This window comes from Miniopterus natalensis, chromosome X, assembly GCF_054644295.1.
Source record: "Miniopterus natalensis isolate mMinNat1 chromosome X, mMinNat1.hap1, whole genome shotgun sequence".
In the NCBI taxonomy this organism is placed as follows: Eukaryota; Metazoa; Chordata; class Mammalia; order Chiroptera; family Miniopteridae; genus Miniopterus; species Miniopterus natalensis.
In genome coordinates this window covers 26,327,971-26,351,125 of record NC_142103.1, presented here as the reverse complement: position 1 = coordinate 26,351,125, position 23,155 = coordinate 26,327,971, and the positions used below count along the sequence as shown (strand labels likewise).

At 36.1% G+C, this 23,155-nt stretch overlaps 1 protein-coding gene across 1 annotated transcript in view; it reads left to right on the top strand.

Annotated features, from left to right (window-relative positions):
• Nucleotides 1-12,665, top strand: part of IL1RAPL2 (interleukin 1 receptor accessory protein like 2) — an 892,733-nt gene extending 880,068 nt beyond the window's left edge. Inside the window, exon 11 of the mRNA XM_087813552.1 lies at nucleotides 10,372-12,665. Coding sequence (XP_087669678.1) covers nucleotides 10,372-11,069 — 698 coding nt within the window. The 3' untranslated portion in view covers nucleotides 11,070-12,665. The remainder of the gene's footprint in view (nucleotides 1-10,371) is intronic.
• The last annotated feature ends 10,490 nt before the right edge of the window (nucleotides 12,666-23,155 follow it).

Genomic DNA, 23,155 nt, shown 5'->3' with positions numbered 1-23,155 from the left:
GTCCTTAAAAACCTCACCAAGTGAATAAAAAATGGCAGTCTTTATGCCTAAACATTTCAACATCACCTTTATTCTTCACTAGAAAACAATGCTTCTCCACTGTACACATTAGGAAGGGAAATGGGGACAACATGGAACATAGGAGATCCACTTTACTTGAGACTCACTAGATGACACTTGCTTATTGTGTAAAGAAGCAACTATTTGTATGTGGGTGAGAATGAGACCCAGAGAGCATGGTGGGGAGAGTGATGCATCTCAAAGTTGTGTACTCCTAGTGACCCCAGAGAGTCTATTTTGATGACTTGACAGGTCAATTGAATCAACTTGCTGTGTCAATTTAGCCAAACAGGTGGTAGAATATTTTACACCTCATTGAGTCAGCTACTTGTTTGGCTGAATTGATTGAAATTGATTGGTTGTTTTGTTGTATCATAACAGGTCTGAACATCCTTCTTGACCAAAGGGTGTGAGGCTAATATAAACTGTATTTCCTACCTCAAAACTGCAATAGTTGAGAACTATAACACACTGCATAAAAGATTAGAGGAGGTTACCCTGGCTGGGTGGCTCAGTTGGTTGAAGTGTCATCCCATACACCAAAAGGTTCTGGGTTTGATCCCCAGTCAGGTCACATACCTAGGTTATGGGTTCAATCTCTGGTTGGAGGTGACCAATTGATGTTTCTCTCTCCCATCAATGTTTTTCTCTTTCCCCTTCCTCTCTTTCTAAAAAAAAAATCAATAAACTAAAATAAAAAAACATATCCTCAGGTGAGGATTAAAAAAAAAGATGATAGGAGGCTTTGACCTACTATACCTTGACATTTAAATAATTTAACATAGAAACACCCAAGAAGATGTCATCAAAATGGGCAGAGATTTTATGTTCCATAGCGATAATTTTAATATTTTTGATATTGCTCAACAATCAGACTGAGCAGGAACTTGAATCCTGTATACTCAATGGTGGACAGGGAGACTCCTTTTACAAGTAAGCCATTGAGACAACTATGCAATTTTTAGATGCAACCACTGGAGGGTGTTTGACTTTAATCCTTCCTTCCTGAATGGAGAAATTCATGCTCTCTGAATTCCGATTTGCGAGTATAACCTGCAGAAGTTCTTAAAGAGGCCCTTTGACAATTTTTCTTTTCCATCAACATTTCAGAGCTGGCTGAGCAGTCACCATGTCACGATTAACGAGTTTTTCCTTGGCATTTTTAGCATGCATTCAGGAAGTTGATGAAGTATATGAATAATATACTTGATTTACACATGAATGACAGAGTAGAACATTTTGGACTTGGTGTATGTATGTTATTAAAGAAGCTTCTGTGGTCTGTATTTGCAGCCATTGGTACAGATTTAACAGGTTATGCTATATAAATATAGACACATTCCTGTGGGGGGAAAAAAAACTAGTTACAATATTATAAGCTATGTTTGTCCCTCACATCTCATTTAAAACATGTTGACCCAAGACTACTCCTTCCTCCAAAAACTAGCAATGAGGCCTTTGAGGATTGTAAAAGCAGACTTTATAATATTCTTGACCTACAACAATAATTTTCTATGAATCAAATTAGTGAACTCTGTGACATAAAACCTTTCATATTTAATGCCTTCAGTTTCTTTTGCACCACTCTCTTAGTATTCCGATTCGAAATCATTAACACCCAAAATCATTAACCTTCCAATGCATACAGTTTTAAAAGCACATGAATGGGGAATGGGTCTCCCTCCACCTCTCTCTCTTTCAATCTCTCTCTCTCTCTCTCTCTCTCTAACTCTCTCCCTTCCTCCCTCCCTCCCTCTCTCCCTCCCTCTTCTAAGAGTTCTCAAAAAGCTTCAATACAATCATGGCACTTTCCAAGGTGAGATGGAAATATCTGTACCCTTCTCACATGGCCTACTAGGGAAGTGTCCTTTGGTCATCATGAACCAGCAGAGATGGAGAGATTTGACATAAATGTTTTCTCTTAATGCTAAAACTAAGTCTTTAGATCTGGACATTATTTTCCTGGCAGTAATCGTCCTTTCCATTCTTGGGCCTGTGGCCAGGATCTTTCTTATGTTTTCTCAGGTTTGGTGCCTGAATGTGGCAAGAATTCTTACTTTCCAGTAAAAGTTTGGTCTGTCTCTTCCCAGGCTAGAAACATCTGTCCTGAGAATAGCAAAAGCAACTTTGTTGCCAACAGGCGTCTGAATGTCAGAAATGACAGGCAACCAAAAGAAAGCTAGATTAAAAAACAAAACAAAACAAAACAAAAAAAAGAACACCCTACTCAAAACTGCCTAGAGACACAAACTTGAGAAGTAGAGATTTTTTCACCCCTGCAGCTGCTGGGTTTTGTGGTGTAAAGTATTCTACACAGAGCACATTGTGTTCATGGGGCCTAGTGGATCCTTGAGGAATGAACAGATGTGCTCTGAAGCTGACATGTGACCTACAGAACCCAGCTGTGCAACTGAGATCCTGAGATTGGGGACATTTTTGGATGAGTACCATTTAGGCTCTTGAGCCCATCTTATCTCAGTGTTTCTGCAGAGATTTAAAAACATGAAAATATAAAAGTTTACTAAATGGGCTGAAGGCCACTGATCAGATGCAGAAAATAGCATTCTAAGACTGAGAGTAAAATCAACCCAAAACTATAGCTTTTGTTTGCCTTTAAGAAAAACAAATGAAGTGCTTAAATGTACATATGCAATATTTTAACAATTATAAATTGAGCCAGTTCTGGCTGAATATTTTGGAAAATCTAAAGATGTCCAAGTGGATATTGAATAGGAAAAAAAAAAAAATTCTTCAAAGGTTTTAACCTCAATTTCCCTTTTTATTCATAGGAAGACTGTGGGGAGTTATATGTGAGTTATTCATGAATTATTGCATCTGAGAAAGATACTAGTGAAATAAAATATTCATATGGCTGGTCAGCTATGTCTGTTGAAATTATATTTATGAATTTGGTATCTCAAGTATCAAATTGTCTTTCCATTTGTTTTCATGTTCAATTTTTCTGAGAGTTTCTCTCACTCAAGAATATTAGGATTCCTTTAGTAATTTAAGGAAATATATATAATGTATGATTACATTCTTGAATTTGCTAGACTTTCCTCACTACTCTAATTTTTAGTTCTTTAATGCTTAGCACTAGCCATGTGCTTGTGCTGACAATTAAATGACAAATGACTGGAGAATACATCTGGTGTCAGATGATCCCCAGTCACTTCTGAAGTGAGGCATGCAAAAAAAATTTTTTTGTACATGGATCTGTAGTACTCATTGCCAATAGTTCCTCTAATAGCTGGACATATTGGACACCATTCAAGTAAATTGTCCTCAGGGAGTAATAAAATCTTTTTCCAGGCAATCTGACGTCTGTGACCTAAAAACTGTGAGGCAAAGGTGACATGTACAATCATGGAAATTTAACACATTGTGTGCAATTTACTCACATGGAGTAAAATTAGACATGTCCACCATTCCCTTTATGTTAGAGTCAAGAGAGAGGAAACTGTACTCTAACTGTACACAGGAATGCCCTGAGGTAAATGGACTAAAGCATCTCATCAAAGTTTAAGGTAAAGGAAGAATCCATTATTTGGAATGGATTTGGAATTTCAATCAGGAAACCTATTGTTAGATAGCACAAAGAACAGGCACATTTTTTTAAAAAAAAAGGGGGTAGGAGACCAGGATAAAATTGTCTTAGCTACTGAAGGTACCACAAAAAAAAAAAACTGTATAAGGAGCAAGTTGTCTTGTTCATATTTACTAAGATTGCACTAGTTGGAATTAGTATATCTACAACTTTCTAGGATATGAAGTTAATGGAGAAAAGGGAAGGGGAAGGACATTTTGTAAACTCTCCTTGCTACTCTCAACATTCTCTTTCTTTCAATATTCTCCAAATGTGTTCCATTATCTACCTCTACTCTTGGTGAGGAAGTCAAGAGGGAAGAGAAAGAATTTAGAGATGTGAACAACATTCCAGAGTATATTCTGTCCACTGTCATACTCACCTGCCTACCCACAGGTTAAATGCAATAACAAAAGTAAAGAATTCACTTCCAGAAATGTAGCCTTCAAAGTCAAAACTGTAAATAAATATAGTTCCCTACAGTCACAAGGTCTCAGCAAGTGCATGTTAACTGTTGGTTAACCTATTAATCAGAAACAAAAATCCTGCCAAAAAAATTTATCCCAGCAAACTATCTGTGAATTATCAAGCCAAAGACTTGGTGAGGGAGAGGACATAGAAAGTTTTTGTAGAGTAAGTAATATCACACACTGTTTAGAAAGCCCCCCTCTATCCCCTCTCACCTAGCTAAATAAAAATTTTGTAGCCTCAATCTCTATGGCAGACAACACAGACAGGATCTTACATCTGTCTAAGGTAGAACCACGACTCCAAAGGCTTAGCAACATCAGCCAAGATAAAGAGCCAAGAGTCAGGTTGTCAACCTGTAACTGTTTTGGTAGGTTAGTATTAAGCATCATTATTTAAAATGCAGATATTATTTTTAGTGAGACTACATTATAAAGTACTCACTGTAAGCCTCCAGTTAACCAGAGGTCTAATACTTTTTTCAAATATATAATGCTAAATCATGCATTTTTCTTTGATACATGGAAAACCTATATTATTTTTGCTGGTTTCTCCACACCAGTAATAGGAGGGGAGCCATCTCAGTCAGTGTCAGAAATTGTTTTGATTTAAGTCTTAGTATATTAATCCATAGGTTTTATAAGTATCATTGTTGATAGCTATCAATTAACTAATGTTCACCAAAAATTAATAGAGTGTTTTCTGTTTTGATGCATCCTGTCACACCCTAATGATTTGTCTGTTTAATTGATAGTGGATGTACAGAACTGCAGGTATAAGCATATTGAACTACTATTATATGAACCTGGCAAAGTAATAAATTATGCCTTTGTCTACAGGCTGAGTATATATATGTCTCTTAACTTGTTAAAATATGCTAATTGCCCCTAATAATTACCCTGAAATAAGTGGAAGTGTCAACATAAAATGTAATTCACACGTTGCTAATTGATTAGTTTGATAAATCAAACGGTTAGTAGGCAGTAGCAAGACCACATGGAAATTCATGAATATACAGTGTTTTTCTCCCTTGTCCTTCTGCCTACATCTGTAGCAGATTCAGAGCCTGAGATTTAGGAGTGTACTGCGTTCTTTTGGAAAAGTATATACATCTCATTAGAAAAATTTATTGGGCCTGCCATTATGTCTGCTTCAATTTTGGTGCTGTATTTCTTCCTTTAGTGTATTTTTTTTGCTTTGTTAATAAGTGTCCTATTTTCAAGTCACTTTTATATATCTAATCTTACTTTTCTAAGTGCACTGGAATCTTATGCAACTAGCTCTGAAAGTGATTTTAAAATTAAATTTGCTTTTAATATGGTTTTAGGTAGTCACTTTCCTCATTTCTTACCAATACTGGTGCTACTGCCATGTCCTTTCTTCATTTCTTTAATAGATACACATCCCAAGGAGGGCCTAGTGACAGTGCATTTTCTTCTAGAATATTCTTCTAACTTTCTGTCAAAAGGAGCCATATAGAAAAAAGAAAAAGATTCTTTGCAGGTGCATTTATACTGTGAAAAATGAATTTACACCAACTTAAGAAGCCCTAGCAAAACTATGTTCAAGGCACCCTGGCCAGTTTAGTTCAGTGGTTAGGACATCAGCCCAAGGACTGAAGGATCTCCAGTTCGATTCTGGGTCAAGGACATGTACCTCAGTTGTGGTTCAGTCCCCAGCCCTGGTAGGGGCCCTGTGGGAGGCAACCGATAGATGTGTCTCTCACGTCTCAAGTCGATGTTTCTCCCTCTCTCTCTACCCCTCCTCCCTCCCTTCCACTTTCTCTAGTAATTAATGGAAAAATATCTTCCAAGTGAGGATTAAAAAACAAAACAAAACAAAACAAAACAAAACAAAACTATGTTCAAAGGGATTTTTTCTTTACCAAATTATGAAGATCACAAATAGGTTAAATGTAATTAGCTTTGTTTAATGTCTGATAATCTGATATGGTTTCACAGCCTTGTCTAGAGAAGCAGAAGGCTATCAGACACAATACCCTTTAGTTTATTTTGTCATCGAGTAAATTACTTTAAAATTTTTGAAGAAATAATGACCTTTAAGGGATACTTTATATTTTTTTGTAGGGAAAAAAAGGTTTTAAGGAATTCCTGTTATGCAGCTAAATTTGCCTGAATAATTCAGGGCAAGATATAGCGAATATTTATATGTGCTGTGGATTTAGTAAATTTTTTTTTTTCAAAATGTTTCTTTATTATCTCTTCATGATAATAAGCTTTTTAAAATGGTTTCTGAAGGTTTATAAAATGTCTCTAACAAAACCACATCCCTACCATGGGTAACACCATTGCCTGTCAGGGACTACACTAGCCATGGACAAGCAATACTTTAACTTGATACCTGTTTTTGCTTAGTTTATTTGGAACTTTTCCAAGCCTACACACCCTGATTGATCTCCAATTCAGGAACAGCAAACTTTCTTTGTAAAGATCCAGATAGTAAATATTTTAGGCTCTGTGGGTTATATATGGCCTCTGTTGCATCATATTCTCATTTTTCTTCTTTTTACAACACTTTAAAACATGTTTAAAAATCAATCTTAGCTCACAGGCCATAAAAAGCAGGACATAATCCTAACGGATCAGGCACCAATTCAGTCATTGGTTGCAGACATGCAACCCCGAGGTAAGGGGGAGATTATTTTGGGCACTTGCTATGTAGAAGCCAGCAACAACTCCCCAGCTAAAGATTAGCAAGTGAAAAATATTAACTCTACCTCCTTGGCCTCTTGCTAATTTACTTTTATTTTTCCATGCTGACTAGGTCTTTGTTTTTGTTTTTTTGTTTTTTCATAAAGGTAAAGAGAAAGAAAGACTTAGAAAGGAAGGTAGTGAGGAAGGGGATAAAGGGAGATAGGCAACAGAGGAAAGGAGAGTAAAAGAGGGAAAGGAAGATAGAAAGAGTGAGAAAGAAAGCAAAGAGGGAGGTAAAAGAACAAGAAGGAGATGGGACAGAAAATGGAAAAAAAAAGAACGGGAGAGAGAATGAGGTAGAGAGGAGCAAAGAGAGGGGGGAGAAAAAGTAAAACATAGAGTGAAAAACAGAGGGAGAGCCAGAATATGGGAAGCTAGGGCACAGTCTCTCCTTTTCCTTAGAGCCAGGCAGATCTTAGAGTCACCTCCCCAGCTGCTTTCAAACATTGAGGTTGCTGCCCAGCTACTGATCACCATCCCAAGAAGTGAAATGTGGGCTTCACATCTGAAAACTTCCACTTGGTTTTTCACCAAGTGAAATGGAACATGAAATTCGGGGCCCAGCAAATGGCTCATGTTTTCTTTGGGACATTTAGGCTGTGTCTACCCAGGGAAAATTTTGAGGTACAAACTGACTCCAGTGCATATGATTAATGTATATATAGGTTAAACCAGGATAATTCAGACCTTTTTTCTTCCACAGGAGGTTTTCAGCCGAAATAATCTGGATGGTTGCCTCAACTCTCCACTAGGCTTTGCCAGGATAAGCACAGCGAGAGCAGTATGCAGGAGACAGGGACCACTCCCTCCCTCCAAGGTTCCCTTCAACACCCACACCCTGTGCAGCTGAGTATAGTGGGATCTGTCCTCACAGGCATTCATTCTGGGGGCAAAAGCAACTTCTGTCTAATGAGTCTCTAAGAAGCCCCCCCAAAACCTAAATGTTGCATTCTTCTTAGTTGTCAAATGGCAAAATATAATAGACAGGTGATGGGGTAACCATATTAATGGGGGGAAATTACACTCTGTTCTATTCCCCATTTGAGAAAGAGAATAGCAAAACCAAAACCCATGAGTTCCCAATAAAATTAATTATTATGTATGTGGATATTTTCTCTAATTACTGTGAACACCTGGGTTGTATTTTTTCTTTAAGTAGATAGACATATGTATAGATATATCTTTTGTTTTTAAAAGCATGGTTAAAAAGTAAATTAAACTTCATCTCAACACATAGAAATAGTGCTTTTCATAGAGGCATGAAGATGTGCTTCATAGAGGTATAGTTTATGTTATAGAGGTTTGTACAGATAATTTTTAAAAATTAAGTGAAAAGCTGCAATTAATGAGGGAAGAATGCTATTCAGAATAACACTTTGGTAAATTATTTTGTAAAGAATTCTTCTATTAAAAAACCATTAACTCATAATTTACCTGGTAAAACTGCATTTTCATGGACTCCTGCACTTATACCATGATTCTGGGTTTGGGTTTTTTTGTTTGTTTGGAGGAAAGGTAAAAAGAATAACGGGAAAGATGCATGATAGTTTATTTTACTGTATCTTACAGATCCAACTTCTAATGATGAAGCTTCCCACATAACTTCTTTCTTTTTGGAAGCAGAAAGAAAGGAAGAAAATGAAGAGTCAGAGCTGTTGATACATTGGGATAATATTTTTCCACTCTAGTGAAACTTTCTACCTTTCCTTCCATTCTGTTTCACCAGTTCTCTAAATGATAATTACTGAGTGAGAACTTCCCTGTTGCTACTTGTGTAGTGCTTTTTGTTTTGTTCTGTTTTTTGGTTTTGGTTTTACTTTTCGCAAATTTCTTGCTGATTTTACCCTGAATACATAATCTCAATCTCTAAAATAAAATGTTTATAATTTTTAAGAGGTTCTTTCCCCACTTAAGAGTTGCTTTTTATCCCCTCAGAAACAGTCATTGTAACTACTGCATGAGAAAGTGCTAAAATGTATTAAGTAAAAACCAAAACAGCAGTAACAATGAATTGTAAAATGGACAATTCTATGTGTAGCTCTTAAAAAGTTCTTTGTTTATCTGTAGGGTGTGTAGAAAGTTTGCTCATTTTCACTTGTGAAAGTGTTCTTGCTGCCAAGTAGTGGAAATAAACCCTGGAAAAGATAGATCATCTGCAAAATATGCATCTGTAAAATAAGTTTCTCTTTTCAAATGGCTTGTACTGGGCTGTTTGGTGGCCCCATACTATGTACTGGACGTGACTCCTTGAAAGCAGTCTGTAACCTTGGACAGATTTGCAGTGACAAATGTTAGTATGCTTCTGTAAGCACTGCTTCTCCTAGAGGGCACTGTACATTAGACAAGGCCTTGTGCTCTGCTCAGTAAAGACAGCTCTCTGTTGCAGCACCTGTGTCCAAGTCTCCATTTGTTAACACATGTGTGTGTTTCCCTTTTTGGCAGATAAGACTTTGGGGAGGATGCTTGCAAAAGGATTATTCCATGGTATAAATAAATATCGAGTTATTTGAGTGGGGTTTTTTTTCTACCATGGAAAGGCCATAACATATTTACCTCACTCTCAGAATTGCTGCACAAACTAGGACAAAAACTTTCTTCTCAGCTGATAGACTCTTCCTCCATTATTGTTCATTCCATACCCCCCCCCCCACCTTCAACTCTACCACTCTCTCTTCCTCTGAAAAAAGAGCAGCTGGTTCAAATTAAATTTATGGGCACATACACACACTACTTCCTTATCTCTGGGTTTTAAGGGTGAAATGGAGAACCTAAGGTTGCAAGTAACAGAAAGTATTCTGAGTAACAAGCTATGATTCTACAAGAGATTTTCCACCATGTCTATCACAATACCTTTGAAGTAGTTCATATACATAGACCCCCTTACTTGTTTCGCAGCTGAAAAATAGGGGAAAAAGCAAACTAAATCCATAAATACAGTGACTCTTCAGTCATTAAAAAGTTCCATTTCTCTTTTCATCAACTGATTGATTGCTTGTTTACTTAGAGTACAAGCCTGGAAGCCTGTCTTAAATTAAATGATCAAATAAATAAAAATAACTGAAATACACCTAAGCTCTGACGAAGTCAGATTTAATATTCGCCAACAAAACACTGTAAGTAATGAGGGGCGAGAAAATGAATATTTTAAACAGTTTTTATAATTCAGAGAGGAAGGGAGAGAGAGAAACATTGATGTGAGAAAGAAACATCGATCAGTTGCCTCCCATAGGCTTCCCAACCAGGGATTGAACCCGCAACCTGGGTATGTGCCCTGATTGGGAGTCAAACCCACAACCTTCCGGTGTATAGGATGACACTCCAACCAACTGAGCCACTCTGGCCAGGGCTAAACAAGTGTGGTTTTTTGGGTTTTTTCATTTTTCTTTTTAAGGAAATGGGCTTTCTGAATGTGCAATACAACAAAAGAAAATATGATGTACACTAGTGAAAGACTGGATCTTTACTATTCTAAAGTACAAACCTAATGCTTTAAAGACTGGAAATGTCTTTGTTTTACTCTTTCTCTCTTTCTGTGATTTGTAGCATATATTGAAGATCTCACAAGATGTGTTGAGCAAAGCAGAAGACTTATTATCGTGCTAACACCAGACTATATTCTCAGACGAGGATGGAGTATTTTCGAGTTGGAAAACAGACTCCATAACATGCTAGTCAGTGGAGAAATAAAAGTGATTTTGATTGAGTGTACAGAATTAAAAGGGAAGGTGAATTGCCAGGAAGTGGAATCACTAAAGCACAGCATCAAACTTCTGTCACTGATCAAGTGGAAGGGACCCAAAAGCAGTAAATTAAATTCTAAGTTTTGGAAGCACTTAGTATATGAAATGCCCATCAAGAAAAAAGAAGTGCTTTCTCAGTGCCATATTCTGGACTCTGCAGAACAAGGACTTTTTGGAGAACTCCAACCTATACCCTCTATTGCCATGACCAGTACCTCAGCCTCTCTGGTATCATCTCAAGCTGATCTCCCTGATTTCCACCATTCAGATCCGATGCAAATGAGGCACTGTTGCAGAGGTTATAAACACGAGATGCCAACCACCACCTTGCCCGTACCTTCCTTAGGTAACCACCACACTTATTGTAATCTGCCTCTGACTCTACACAATGGACAGCTACCCCTTAATAATTCCCTGAAAGATACCCAGGAAATTCATAGAAACAGTTCCCTGCTACCTTTATCATCCAAAGAGCTTAGTTTCACCAGTGATATTTGGTAGTGAAAAGTCTGACATACTCAGAAAAGCCATGTGAGCATTGAGAGTTTCTGCTATATTAAGCATAAAGTACACCTAACAGCATCTAGGTGCTGAAAAAGTGTTTGAAGAAAAAGGCACAGAAATCGCTTTTGTACTTTATTTTTGTTGTTGTTTATGTTTCGAGAATACTGGGGGAAGAAAGACCTGATTTTGTAGTGTAGTATGCTATCCCAATGTACAATTTTAATTTCTCCCTGAAAAAATTAATCATATTGTTTTAGAGTAGGTTTTTGAAACCACTTGAACTACAAGCTTAGTAGATGAGCTACCTTCAACATATTTATGAATATTTCAGTATCTACATGGTATTTGAAACAGGGAAAATTTAAAGACTTTTACTGAATTTGAAAATTCTGAACTACCTTTAAGGGGAAAGGAGAACTTCTATAGAGTAACTGAAAAATCAGGAATTATCAAGAAAGAAGTGTTGAGGCACCCAAATTGGAAGATTGCTTGTGAAAAATGTGATGGAAGCAATTAGAACTTCTTCAACATAATGGACAATTTCTGTAGACTAAATCAATAGCTCATAATGATAGCTTTTAGTTTTATTAGGCAAGCACATATTCTGTAGGCAAACTGGTAGGTAGGTAAACAACATGCATTTCTTAAGCAACTGAATAGACAGGCTGTTAGTTCTTTTAGAATGATTTTGAAAAATCCTTATGGCTTTCTAGCCTATTTTAAAAGTTTTACAAATTTGAAAACACATTTTAAGGTGTGCATTTCATTGTTTGCTAAAAAATTCACATTTGGATTTTCCCCAAATAATCTCTCAACCTTCTATAGGCTTTATAAGAAGATGTGAGAATCTTCCTACTTTTCCAGCATCGTTGGAGTTTGAATTTAAATAAATATTGACTGCACATGTCAGCAGTACAAAAGAAATAAAACAACAATAATCACAGATGAAGTGCTAAATAATTCAAGTTTACTAGTGGTAGAGCAGCAATTGCAGTGATTCTTATCTGAAATGTAGTTGTGAAAGAGACTATTCTGTACATACACAATATCTGCTTGGCCATGTGTGCAAGGCTTCTGTAGAAGTATCTCTATTCCTGGTGCTTCAAAGAGTATATTTTGTAGATAATCTTCTCCATCCTCACGTTGTGACTGTGACTGTACTCTAGCAGAAAATCCCTGTGAGTAATCTAAAATATTATGAATTTGCTGTAAGGAATGTTCCCCTATTTTCATATTTATTGTGGATTACTACTTTATATTCTTTCCAATTAATCCATTTTGGTGTGTTCTTCACCAAGATGCCCATGAGGGTCAATTGTTAATCAAGGTTGATTCTAGCATTTTGCAAATATTTCTTAAATCATGTTTTATAAAAATATAAGCAAGGACAAATGTACACAGTGTGTAAAAATTAATTTGCCCAGCCATTGTAATTGTGAAACTCAAATGTATAAAAGAACATTAGATAATGTTTTGATTATTTTTTTCAACCTCTTTACATTATTGACTCCCTGTGGTCCATGGGTTTTGTTCAAAGTATTTGCTTCTCTGTTGCTTTACTATATCAAGCTGTTCAAGAAATACATTATGCACCAAAGGTATGTGAAATCTTAACAGTGATACATGTTCATTTCACAGTGAGACAATTAGTTATTCCTTTGAAAAGTCCTATTCAACACATACAGGTGTTTCATAGATGTATTTTTTTCTACTGAGAAAGGTGATTTTGCTTCTGTAAAAACTATAGGTTTTTCAAAATAGGAATTTATCAATACTTAACTGTTTCCCAAGTGTTATAAAGTTGTATTTGCTCTCATTGTTCTTTAATGATATGTGTAATTACTAAGTTAATAACTTGCATGAAATGAGTAGTATATGTTTAGTGACCAATTGTACTTTTTATTATTTTGTTTTACAAAGAAGTCTAGATAAATTCAAATAGAATGTTGAGTGGTATTTTTAAACTAATAGTTCTGTATTGAGCATGCCAGTTCTGAAAATATAACATGGGTCTCTCTGCTTCCTTTATTTACAATGATTAAACGTGGGTAGCAATTTGAGTTGGCTGGCCACAATGTGTCCTTTCACGACTACTAGGTACTCAAAAACAGAGCATTCACACTTGTGCTGGTGAACTTGACAAGAAACCTTTTCTACCATTTTCAGGAACTGGTGTGTACACTATCTATAAAAGTTTATTTCTAGATGGCAATTCAAAATTTGATTTTCATCTGAGATTTTTTAAAAATATATCACATAATGGTACAATAAGTATTTAGTCTAGAACATGATATATTCTACCAGTTTCTTTTACAGTGAGAACAATTTTTTCTTCTCAATTTTTCAATTAAATGGATTTTGGCATTTTAGAAAAATACTGGTGCAACTAGTTCCTATACATTCATAACAAATTTATTTAGCTCATCCACAAACAGTATACATACTTTAAAAGTTAGGCTATTTTAAGGTAAAATTTTCTAAAAATATCTGAATTTATGAGAAAAACACAAAAACAATGCTCATGGACATGGACAATGTGTACATGGTTTTAATTTGGCAAAATATGAAATCTGGCAGGCTTGGTAATCTGTGGGCTCCAAACTAACTATTGAGACTCAAAGGTAGCTATGTAGTTCCTAAATAGAAGAAGATATCTCTCCTCACCCACTCTAAGCCTTAATTCAATTATATCCAAATCTGTTTGGCTTTCAATTACTTTAACTTAACAAATGGGTACAAAGGCACTTGAGGGATTCTTGTAATGCTTGAACCCAAGGTAGCATCATGTAAAAAGACAATATTTTATTTGAAGATTGGTGAATAGCACTGCGGGGCTTAAAAGCAGGAACCAGGTGGCAATGAGAGGAGAAACAGTTAAGTTGTGAAAGAAACAGTTAAGTTTCAAAAGGACATGCAAATAAGCAGCATCTTATAAATTACTTCTGTAACAAGTGGAAGATGGCAGGTGTGAGAAAGAATGAAATTCTGCCAAGAGAAGGAAAGGGACTCCCCAACACACTTGGTGACTAAAGGCCTTACAAGAGTATGGAACCACCAGTTTCAAGCATTTACTGCCCTTTGGGACTTTACTTTTAAATAAATTGGTTTGCTTCCACCAGGTATTTCCTAAAAAGTCAAGTAATGACTAAGGAAAATATCCTGAAATTTGTGTTTATAAATCTTTACATTCCTATATTCATTTTCCAAAATGTGGTAGTGAATTGATAAAACCAGAGTGAAGTTAAGATAGAAAATAGTTCTATAGTGACCAGTTAAGTTTGAAAACTTGTGATTTTTGCTGTTGTTTTCTGGGAGAGAATTTAATGTTGAAAAGAGTCTGGCTCAAATTCCTCTTTTACTCATGCACTTTTGTTCTAAAATGTTTGATAAGAGGTCACAGTGTTGGACATTAATGCTCTCTGATGAATGTATGGGGCTATTTGATAAACAATAATAATTTGCTCCAAATGCTTTTGCTTCAAACTTACCTTTTTTAGAAATGAAATCAGTTATAGGCAATTTAAGAAGATTATTCAGCACTCTATATAATTACTTTGAGATCAGAACTTGTAAAATTACCTATACCCATCTAAACTTGTCTTCCCAAGTGCTCATTGCTATTTGATCAACCACGGTTTTTCTATATGGTACTAAAGGCAATCATGGATATTTATTGAGTAGCACTGTATAATGCCCACTACATAAAGTATAAAAGAATTTTTTTTTAAATTAAAGTCCCTGTTTTCAAATAGTTTACACATCATATGCATGAAGAAAGGAGTATTTGCAAAACACATTCCAGCATAAGAAAACTGTTATACATGTAGAGTAGATAAGTGAGGTGGGGTGATTCAGTCTCAAGTTGGGCAAGAGATAAGTTTGGAACTGAAGGAACAGTGGTGATATATGCTGATTTTCCAATTGCAGAGAATAGTGCATGTGAAGACTAGGGGAAACTAAGCAAGTCTGATTATCTGAAAATAAACATATTTGGCTACCAAGGGGAGAAATCTGTGTGAGAGTATAATAAAGAAATAAGGCTGAAACATTCATCTCATAGCAGATGCAGGAAAAATTATGTAGGGGGAGAGTATAGTGACAGGGAAAATATTTGGGAAGCTGTTTCATAGTACATGTATTAGTTGATAAGAGATGGAGGGTGGTGACCTGGATACTCTCAGAAAAAAAAGCAAATCTGAGGATAAAGAGGAATAAGTGGGATGTGTTGATATGAAAAGCGGAAAATGGAGAAAAAACAGAGTTAGCAAAGATTCCAACAATCAAGAAAGTTAATCGCTTCAAATGAATTTATAGTATTTAACTTACTTTCTTAACTAAACATCCTGACACTATAAGGACAAGAATAGGAACAGCACAATGGTAGGTGTATTTGCTACTGGAACAACCCCTGAAGTGTGTTCAGGAGAGTAATGGTAAGGAAGGGCAAAGTGCTTCTGCAAATCAGCTCTGAAACAAATAATTACGTTCACTCCATCCACTGAATAAAATCTCAGATTCTCAAATTAGTAATTGATGACATTTGATCCTTTAGGTCTCATCTTCCAATTCTATTTAAATCACTCATCTTATTTTGGAGTAAAGAATTATTTTCTTAAAATAAAAGCATTGAAGTTATTCAATTATTGGGAAATTCAGGAGGCAGATATCACAGGTGTTTGTCAAAAGAACAAAAAAGGATATGTTACAGTGTACTGGCATGGTGGAAGGAGGCATAGAGAGCACATCTGTGAAGAACAATAAAGAATTGATAACCAAGCACATAAGATTTGAACACAAGGAACCAAATTTTCAGCAAAATTGAAGGCAGAGTGATGACCATCTTTAAAATTATGAAAGAAACTTTGAAAGGGACACTGTATTAGTAAGAGTAGATAACTGTTGTTAAGGATAGTAGCCTAAATCCTGCAGCTTAACACAAAAATGTACTGCTTGCTCACATCCCTGGGGTTATGCGGAAAGGCTCTTCTCCACAGTCAGTCAGAGATAGGCTTTTTCTACTTTGTTTCTTTGATCTCTGGGTCTGAGGAGTCATCTTCATTCAATCAGTAGATGGGTAAAAAATGGGGAGAGGCATGGAGGAGGGCACAAAATGGCCCATAGAAACCACTCATATTCTAAGAGGTGGGAAGGTAGGGAGTGGGGGTAGGAAATTTAGTCTAGCTGTTTGCCTAGAAGAAAAGGAAATGGAGTTTAATGACCAAATAAAAATATTCCCCAATAGTAAGGCATTGAGCAATTCTTTTCCTGTCAGAAGATGAAACAGAAAAATAAGCAGTAAAGTTATAAGAGTGAAAGCCTTTATGTCTGAAGCAGAAAACACCAGAATATATGACAAGTTTCTGAAGATTAGTGGCCACATTGTATTCCTTGCTGTAATCCAAGGACCCATAACAGTGCTGGTCACAGAGGAGGTGCTCACATCACATTTCTTGATTTAAAAGACGAATGAATTTGGGAGCATCTGTGAAGTTTCAATTCCTGGAATCCTTAAAATTATGAGGGATTTTTTTTATTTGCTTCTTTCAGCAAGCACTTTTGTTCCCAATTTTTTTTAAAAGAAAGAAAAATGGATTAGATTGTATCTTTATGTTCTGTCTAAGTCTAGAATTTTAGGATTGTAAGTCAATGTGTGGTTGGAGATCAAAGTTTCTTAAGCATTTTGCCAGTCAAACAAATCATTCTTCCTCAGAGCATTCAGACAATTTAGTTCTATGAGGCCACCCAATGTAGTCCATTGCTCCTAACCACATAGTCCTTTTTCTTAAATATATACTTTACATAATGACTTATTGCCAATAAAAACAATGCCTTTCTTTTTTGCAAAGGGTACTTTTATACCTATAATTATCATACTGGATAGAAGAATAGGGATTAGATCAACCTCCTTTACTGGGCACAGGGTGTGCCACAGTAGCAGTTCTACTGGTGAATTCAGTGTGCAGAAATATTCAAGTTTCTGTCCTATTTTGATATACTTTCTAGACAGCCAATACATTGTGATCCCCCTCCCACCTCCTTGACACAAGGTATGTGATAAAGTAAACAGAAAAAGTGCTAATACCATTCATTTTCATCATGGAGAAATTACTTAACCTTCTGTGCCTCTATTTCCTCACCTGTAAAATGGGATAATAATACACATAAGGTTGTTGGGAACACTGAGAATTAAAGTATATAAATTGCTTAGAATAGTGTTTGACACAAAATAAGTACTATATAAGTTACTATTATAATTATTATTTTTATACAAAATGGCACCACTGACCTACCATCCATGGGAAATACATTTTTATTTTAATTCCCAACTGGTAGAAATTTTCTGCTCAGTTTCTTGCATGACTGCCTGTAAGACTGAGGACACTCACTTTCCAGACAGCTGGCTGAGGCTAGAGGTGCATTTTGTGGTCATGGAACAGATCAGAATTAACTGGCCCATACAAGAAAAAAACCTACAGTAACTTTGACCTTATTAGTAATGTGTTCTGAGCTAGACAAAAAACAGGACTCTCAGAACGTGGATTATTCAGATTTGCTGTCCATGTTAATCAGCATCCCCAGATGATTTCTTGATATTCTCCTTCACTTTAGCTAGGTTTACATAAGAACAAAACATCTGGATGAGAAGTGAAAAAATGCAGATGTTTAAGTCACACGAGGGGAAACATGCAGATGTCTCAAATTTGGATTTGTCATTTTGTTCTTTGTTTTAAAAGAAAAAGAAGCCAAAAAGAAAAGAAAAGAAAAAACTGCTCCAGGATTTATCTGTGTCCTTAACCTGTGTAAAATCAGGCCAGTTTCTTGCACAGAAATTTAAAATTCTGAAAAGCTGGTTAGGAAGCTTGTTGATAATATCACTAGATGAGCTGTGCTTCCAAAGGATATCTTTTGTTTTTACTTAAAGAAGACGTTTGACCCATGACTAGCATTTGTGAGAATTGATTGCTTTTAGAGTGAGACAATATTTTGGAAGAGTTTATTATAATGAACTATCTGGGAAAGTATGGCTGGGATGATACCAGCAGTAAAGGAGAATTTGCTAAAGATACTCCTCAGAAATATTATTTCATAAGAGCATCTGAGCTCAACTAAATGACTAAGGAGTTAAGTCCAGAATAATATATATAAATCTCTTTTGTTTATGAAATGACTCCATATTTGCTACCTGAAAACCAACAGAGAGAGTTGCTATAGGCATAAACAAAATAGGTAGCCATTTATAGAATATGATTTGAAAGAAATAAAAATTCATGAGAAAGCCCCTGAAATGCCTATCATTAGTACTCTAAAATAATTTCAACTAAGCTAAATCATGTTCCCAGGGAGTTACCACAATCCTGACCTTTTTGACTCATCAAACTCCTCTATCAGGAAGTAAAGCACATTTATTAGATACTACATGAACACAGGTATTAACTCATGCAAATTTAGAACTGAATGGGACCTTCAAGATCATATATTTCAAACCCTTTATTTTATTTGTGGAAAAACTGAGGCCCAGAAACTAAGTGACTTGCTTAAGTGACATGGACTACAGAAGCCTACAATTATGTGATAATTGTTGGGTAAGTTTTGATAGATGGACAGAGACAGAAGCAGAAAGTAGGAAGGATTCTAGAATTCATGAAGACACTGGGTACACAGAAATGCTGGGAATATACTGAAGATGGGAGTGGGAATTAGGTGTACACTAAGCAGAAGACCCAGCATGAGTAAGCATCACCTGTAAATAATTTTGTTAATATACACAACACTACTTAACACAAATAGCAGCCTTTTGTGATTATTCCACCTTCCACAATGGTTAAAAATCATTGAGCATAACATTGTTTTGGCCTTGGATCAGCTCATTTGACAGAAAAAGATATAAAGGCTTAAGCTTTTTCCCAAGGACTTAAGTAATGTATCAAAGGACTAAGCTCAAGTTTGGGAAATTGGATTTGATTATCAGGCAGTGCTCAATTGCATAAGAAGATGGCAAGCAAAACTACCTTCACATTGAAGTGAGTCTTTCCAGGTCTCTAGCACTGTCTTTGGCAATATGTGTGAAGAAAATACAAATCAACTGTTCTCAAATGCTTTGAAAAGCATGGAGAAAAAAATTAGGAAATATTCTGCCCACCTGGGTTTCCCCAATTAGAAAAAACAAAGAGGAATTCTCCTCAGAGTTTCCCGGTCTTCTCAAAAGTACTCCCATATAATGAAGAAAAGTCTATATTAGAACCAAAATCCATATAATTGTTCACTGGTTACAATGATTACATTATGGTCATTTTGTTTAACACAGTGAAAATCTATCTGGGAATAAAAATGTGTGCATTAAAGAGAAATATAGAATATCAATATAGAATCCAACCATTACACTATACCCGACCATTCTCATTTTGATTTAAAAACAGTAATGCTGCCAGTGGAAACAGAAAACAAGTTGTCAACATTTTTCCTTGAGCAGGAAGGAACCACAAAGCCATAGACTAGACAGTAAAATTTGTTTAAAAAGTTCAATATTTCAAGACAAGCTAGAATATTATGGGAGAAATACTGTAAACTACTCATCTAATTTATTTGCACCAATGCCAGTTCCATGAAATTAGCTTCTTTGGGTTTAAAGATTTGTTTTTCCCTTCCCTTCCCTTCCCTTCCCTTCCCTTCCCTTCCCTTCCCTTCCCTTCCCTTCCCTTCCCTTCCCTTCCCTTCCCTTCCCTTCCCTTCCCTTCCCTTCCCTTCCCTTCCCTCTCCTTCTTCCCTTCTCAAGTAAGCAAACCCAGTTCTGGGCAACATTGTGGAGGATGAGGATCATCAAGCTCCCTTTTTCCTTTTCAATTCCAGTTACAACCCAGGATGATTAAAATGGTGAAGCGAAGGCTAGACTATTCCTTCATTATGGTAGTTCTTTCAACTTTTTCTCTTCTCTACTGTTGGTTCCCTTTAATCTCTTAAAAGGGCCCTGATGAATCATCTAATTACGTTATTTTAAAAATGGAGAAACTGAGACTCAGAAAGGCTAAGTGACTTATCCAAAGCAAGAGAAGTAATTAGTGACAGAGCTAAAACTGGAATCCAGGATTCTTGATTGACCTCTCTTTCCATTATTTCAATCAAGTTTTCAGCAATTCATAGACTGGATTGTTATAAAATTTATCCATCAATCTACATTTTTAGGTGGAAAGCAGCCAATGTCTTGTGCATTTGTATAATTTTAATTTTTCCTAATCTAGTCATGTCACATGAATTCATCTGTGAGATTCTAAAATGTTTAATGAATTCTAAAATGTTTAATCAAATATACTACATACACAAGAGAACCGGAACCAATTGTGAAACTTCCTCCCCGACAACTACCAACACCACTTGCAAGAGAGAAGACATTAGTCTGGGTTATGGAAGTTTAATTTATCCTTAAATTTGGTCTTCTTATCCCAAACAAGTTGGGGACATTTCTAGATATTGTAAGAGATTATTTGAGTTCTACTATTCTGATTGAGATGAGTGTTTGGATATGAGAAGCACTATGAGCACCAACTCTAGGGTCAGACCATCTGGATTCAAATTCCATATTTGAATTTACTGGCTATTTCACTTTAGGGAAGTTACATAAATTCTCAGTACCTCCATTTCCTCAGCTGTAAAATAGAGATGTGGAAGTGCTGATAACAAAAGAGTCCACTGAATAGGACTGTTGAGAAGTCAAAATGAGCACATAAAGTACTTAGAAGAGAGCTTCACATAGTGTACATGGCTATAGCAAAATTAGCTGTTATTTGTATTTTCTCCTCTGTTGTATGGGGGGAGAGTTGACTCAGCAAATTAATACCCAACACTGAGCACTACAGGAACTATTTTAAATGATTTTAGCCATGAAATGTATGTATGGAAGGGTGTTGGTAATTTACTAGTCATGTCTATTCATTAAAGCCAGCTGAGTAGATATTTTCCTTGAAAATATCATCATAGTCTGTATTTCAATTAATATTTTTATTTCAAATATCATTCTTTTTGAAATTTGAAAGCAATTCAGACTTTTCATTAATTCAGGAAATAGATCCTCCAAGTACTTTTGAATAAGTTGTGACTGTATATCAACACTTCCATCTCCCCCCAATGATAGCAAATCTAGACATTTTTCAGAAAGAAGTAGTTTTTCAACCTGCTAAGTCCCCTAGATTTTACATTCACAAATATCTCAACAGGTTTTAAAGGACAAAATAATAAATAGGAAGTTCATCGGGTCAACAAGCTGTTGCATAATTGTGGTTTTTAGGCAATCACAAGTTGAAATGCATCAATAGTGTGATGTAGCTGCTTAGAAAGCAAATGTTATGTTATAACAGAGCAATACAAATAGAATGCCCAGTTCAAGGGAGTAACTTGGCACTAGTCAGACCACATCTGGTAGGATGTGTTCATTTCTGGGCACCCACATTCTAGTAGGAACTTTACCAATCTAGAGAGATTTCAGAAGAAGATAGTCCAGATGGCCAAATTTTTGAAATCATGCCGTGGAAGGATAATTTAAAAAACTGGAAGTGAGTGATTTTTTCCTGAAAAAGAGAAGATTTAGCCAGAATGTGACATGGAAGCAAAACTAGACATATTCCGTGTAGCCCCAAAGGGAGAACCAGGATGATGAGTAGAACTCACGAGGAGGCAAATTTAGGCTCAGGATCAGAAAGCTCTATCTACGTATACAAAATACTCATAATTGGAATGGGCTGCCTTGCAAAACAGTAAACTCTTGTCACTGGAAACTAGCAGAGACCAGGAGAATGCAGAAAGGATTTCTACTTTGAGTATGAGGTTAAAATAGTTGATATCTTTAGATATTTCCAACTCAGATCTATGATTGTAACCCCATGGCTATATTCTCAGATAACTGAAATATCCATCTAGCTGATTTATCTTCTCCACCCTGAACACTACTACACTATTGTCAGACTAATTTTTCTACTCACATTTTATTTGCCCCCTCTGCCTTTGCCTTTCCCACTCTCCCTCCCTTATTCCCTCCCTCCCACCCTTTCCCTTTCCCACTCTCCTTCCTACCCTCTCTCCATTTCCCATTCTCCCTACCTCCCACTTTCTCTCCTCCCTTTCCTACCCTCCTCTCTCCTTTCTTCTTTACTCTTTCCTCCCCTTTCCCCCCACATAATTGCTAGTCATATATGGAGTTCATTGTGTGCTAGGCAGTGCTCTAAGCACTACACACACACACCCCACACACACATTAATATGACTGCTTCTTATCTCCTGAATTAGGTCCAATTTTCTTTTCTGACACTTTGTAACTCATACTACATGGATTATTCCCTCTGCTAACCTTATTTTTCTCTCTTCTCCAAAATATATTCTCCACTATTTAAGACATTTTAGCTATGTCAAACTCACATTTTACTCCATGTCTTTGTATGTGTTGTGTTTCTCCCTGAAATTCTCCCAATCTTTTCCTCCATAAAGGCAAATGCTACTCATCATTGAAGGTCAAATTCTAGCCCATTTTTTACCTGATATTTTCTTCGACTACTACAGCTTACTGTCTCATGTTTCTCTGAATTTGTAAATACAGCACTATCATATTTTCAGTCTCTAAGTGTATATAATCCACAGTTTTCCAAATGAGGAAATGATAGTGCTCCCAAATAAATAACTTGTCCAAGCTAACCCAGTAAATTAGTAGCAGAGCCAGAAAGAGAACTGAAACCTTTCTATTCTTACTCTAGATGCTTTACCATGTAATTTCTTGGTATTTGTTCATCTTCCTAGGTGGATTCTAAACTCATGGAGGATAAGCACTGCTCCATTTTTAAATTTTATTTGTATCTTCAGAGAAGTTACTACTTTGTTAGGTATATAGTTCCTGTTCACTAAACTCCCATGGATTAACTGAGTCTGCTTGGAAAGTTGTATTGAGCACCCTCTCTGCCAGGGACTGTTATAGTCACTAGGTTAGCAAAGGGCACACAACAATGCAAATGCATGCCCCCATAGAGTTTATATTTTATTGGATGGCCAATAAACTTCTTTCTAAAAAGGACTTGAAATAATAGTTCATCTGACTTGTCCCTCTG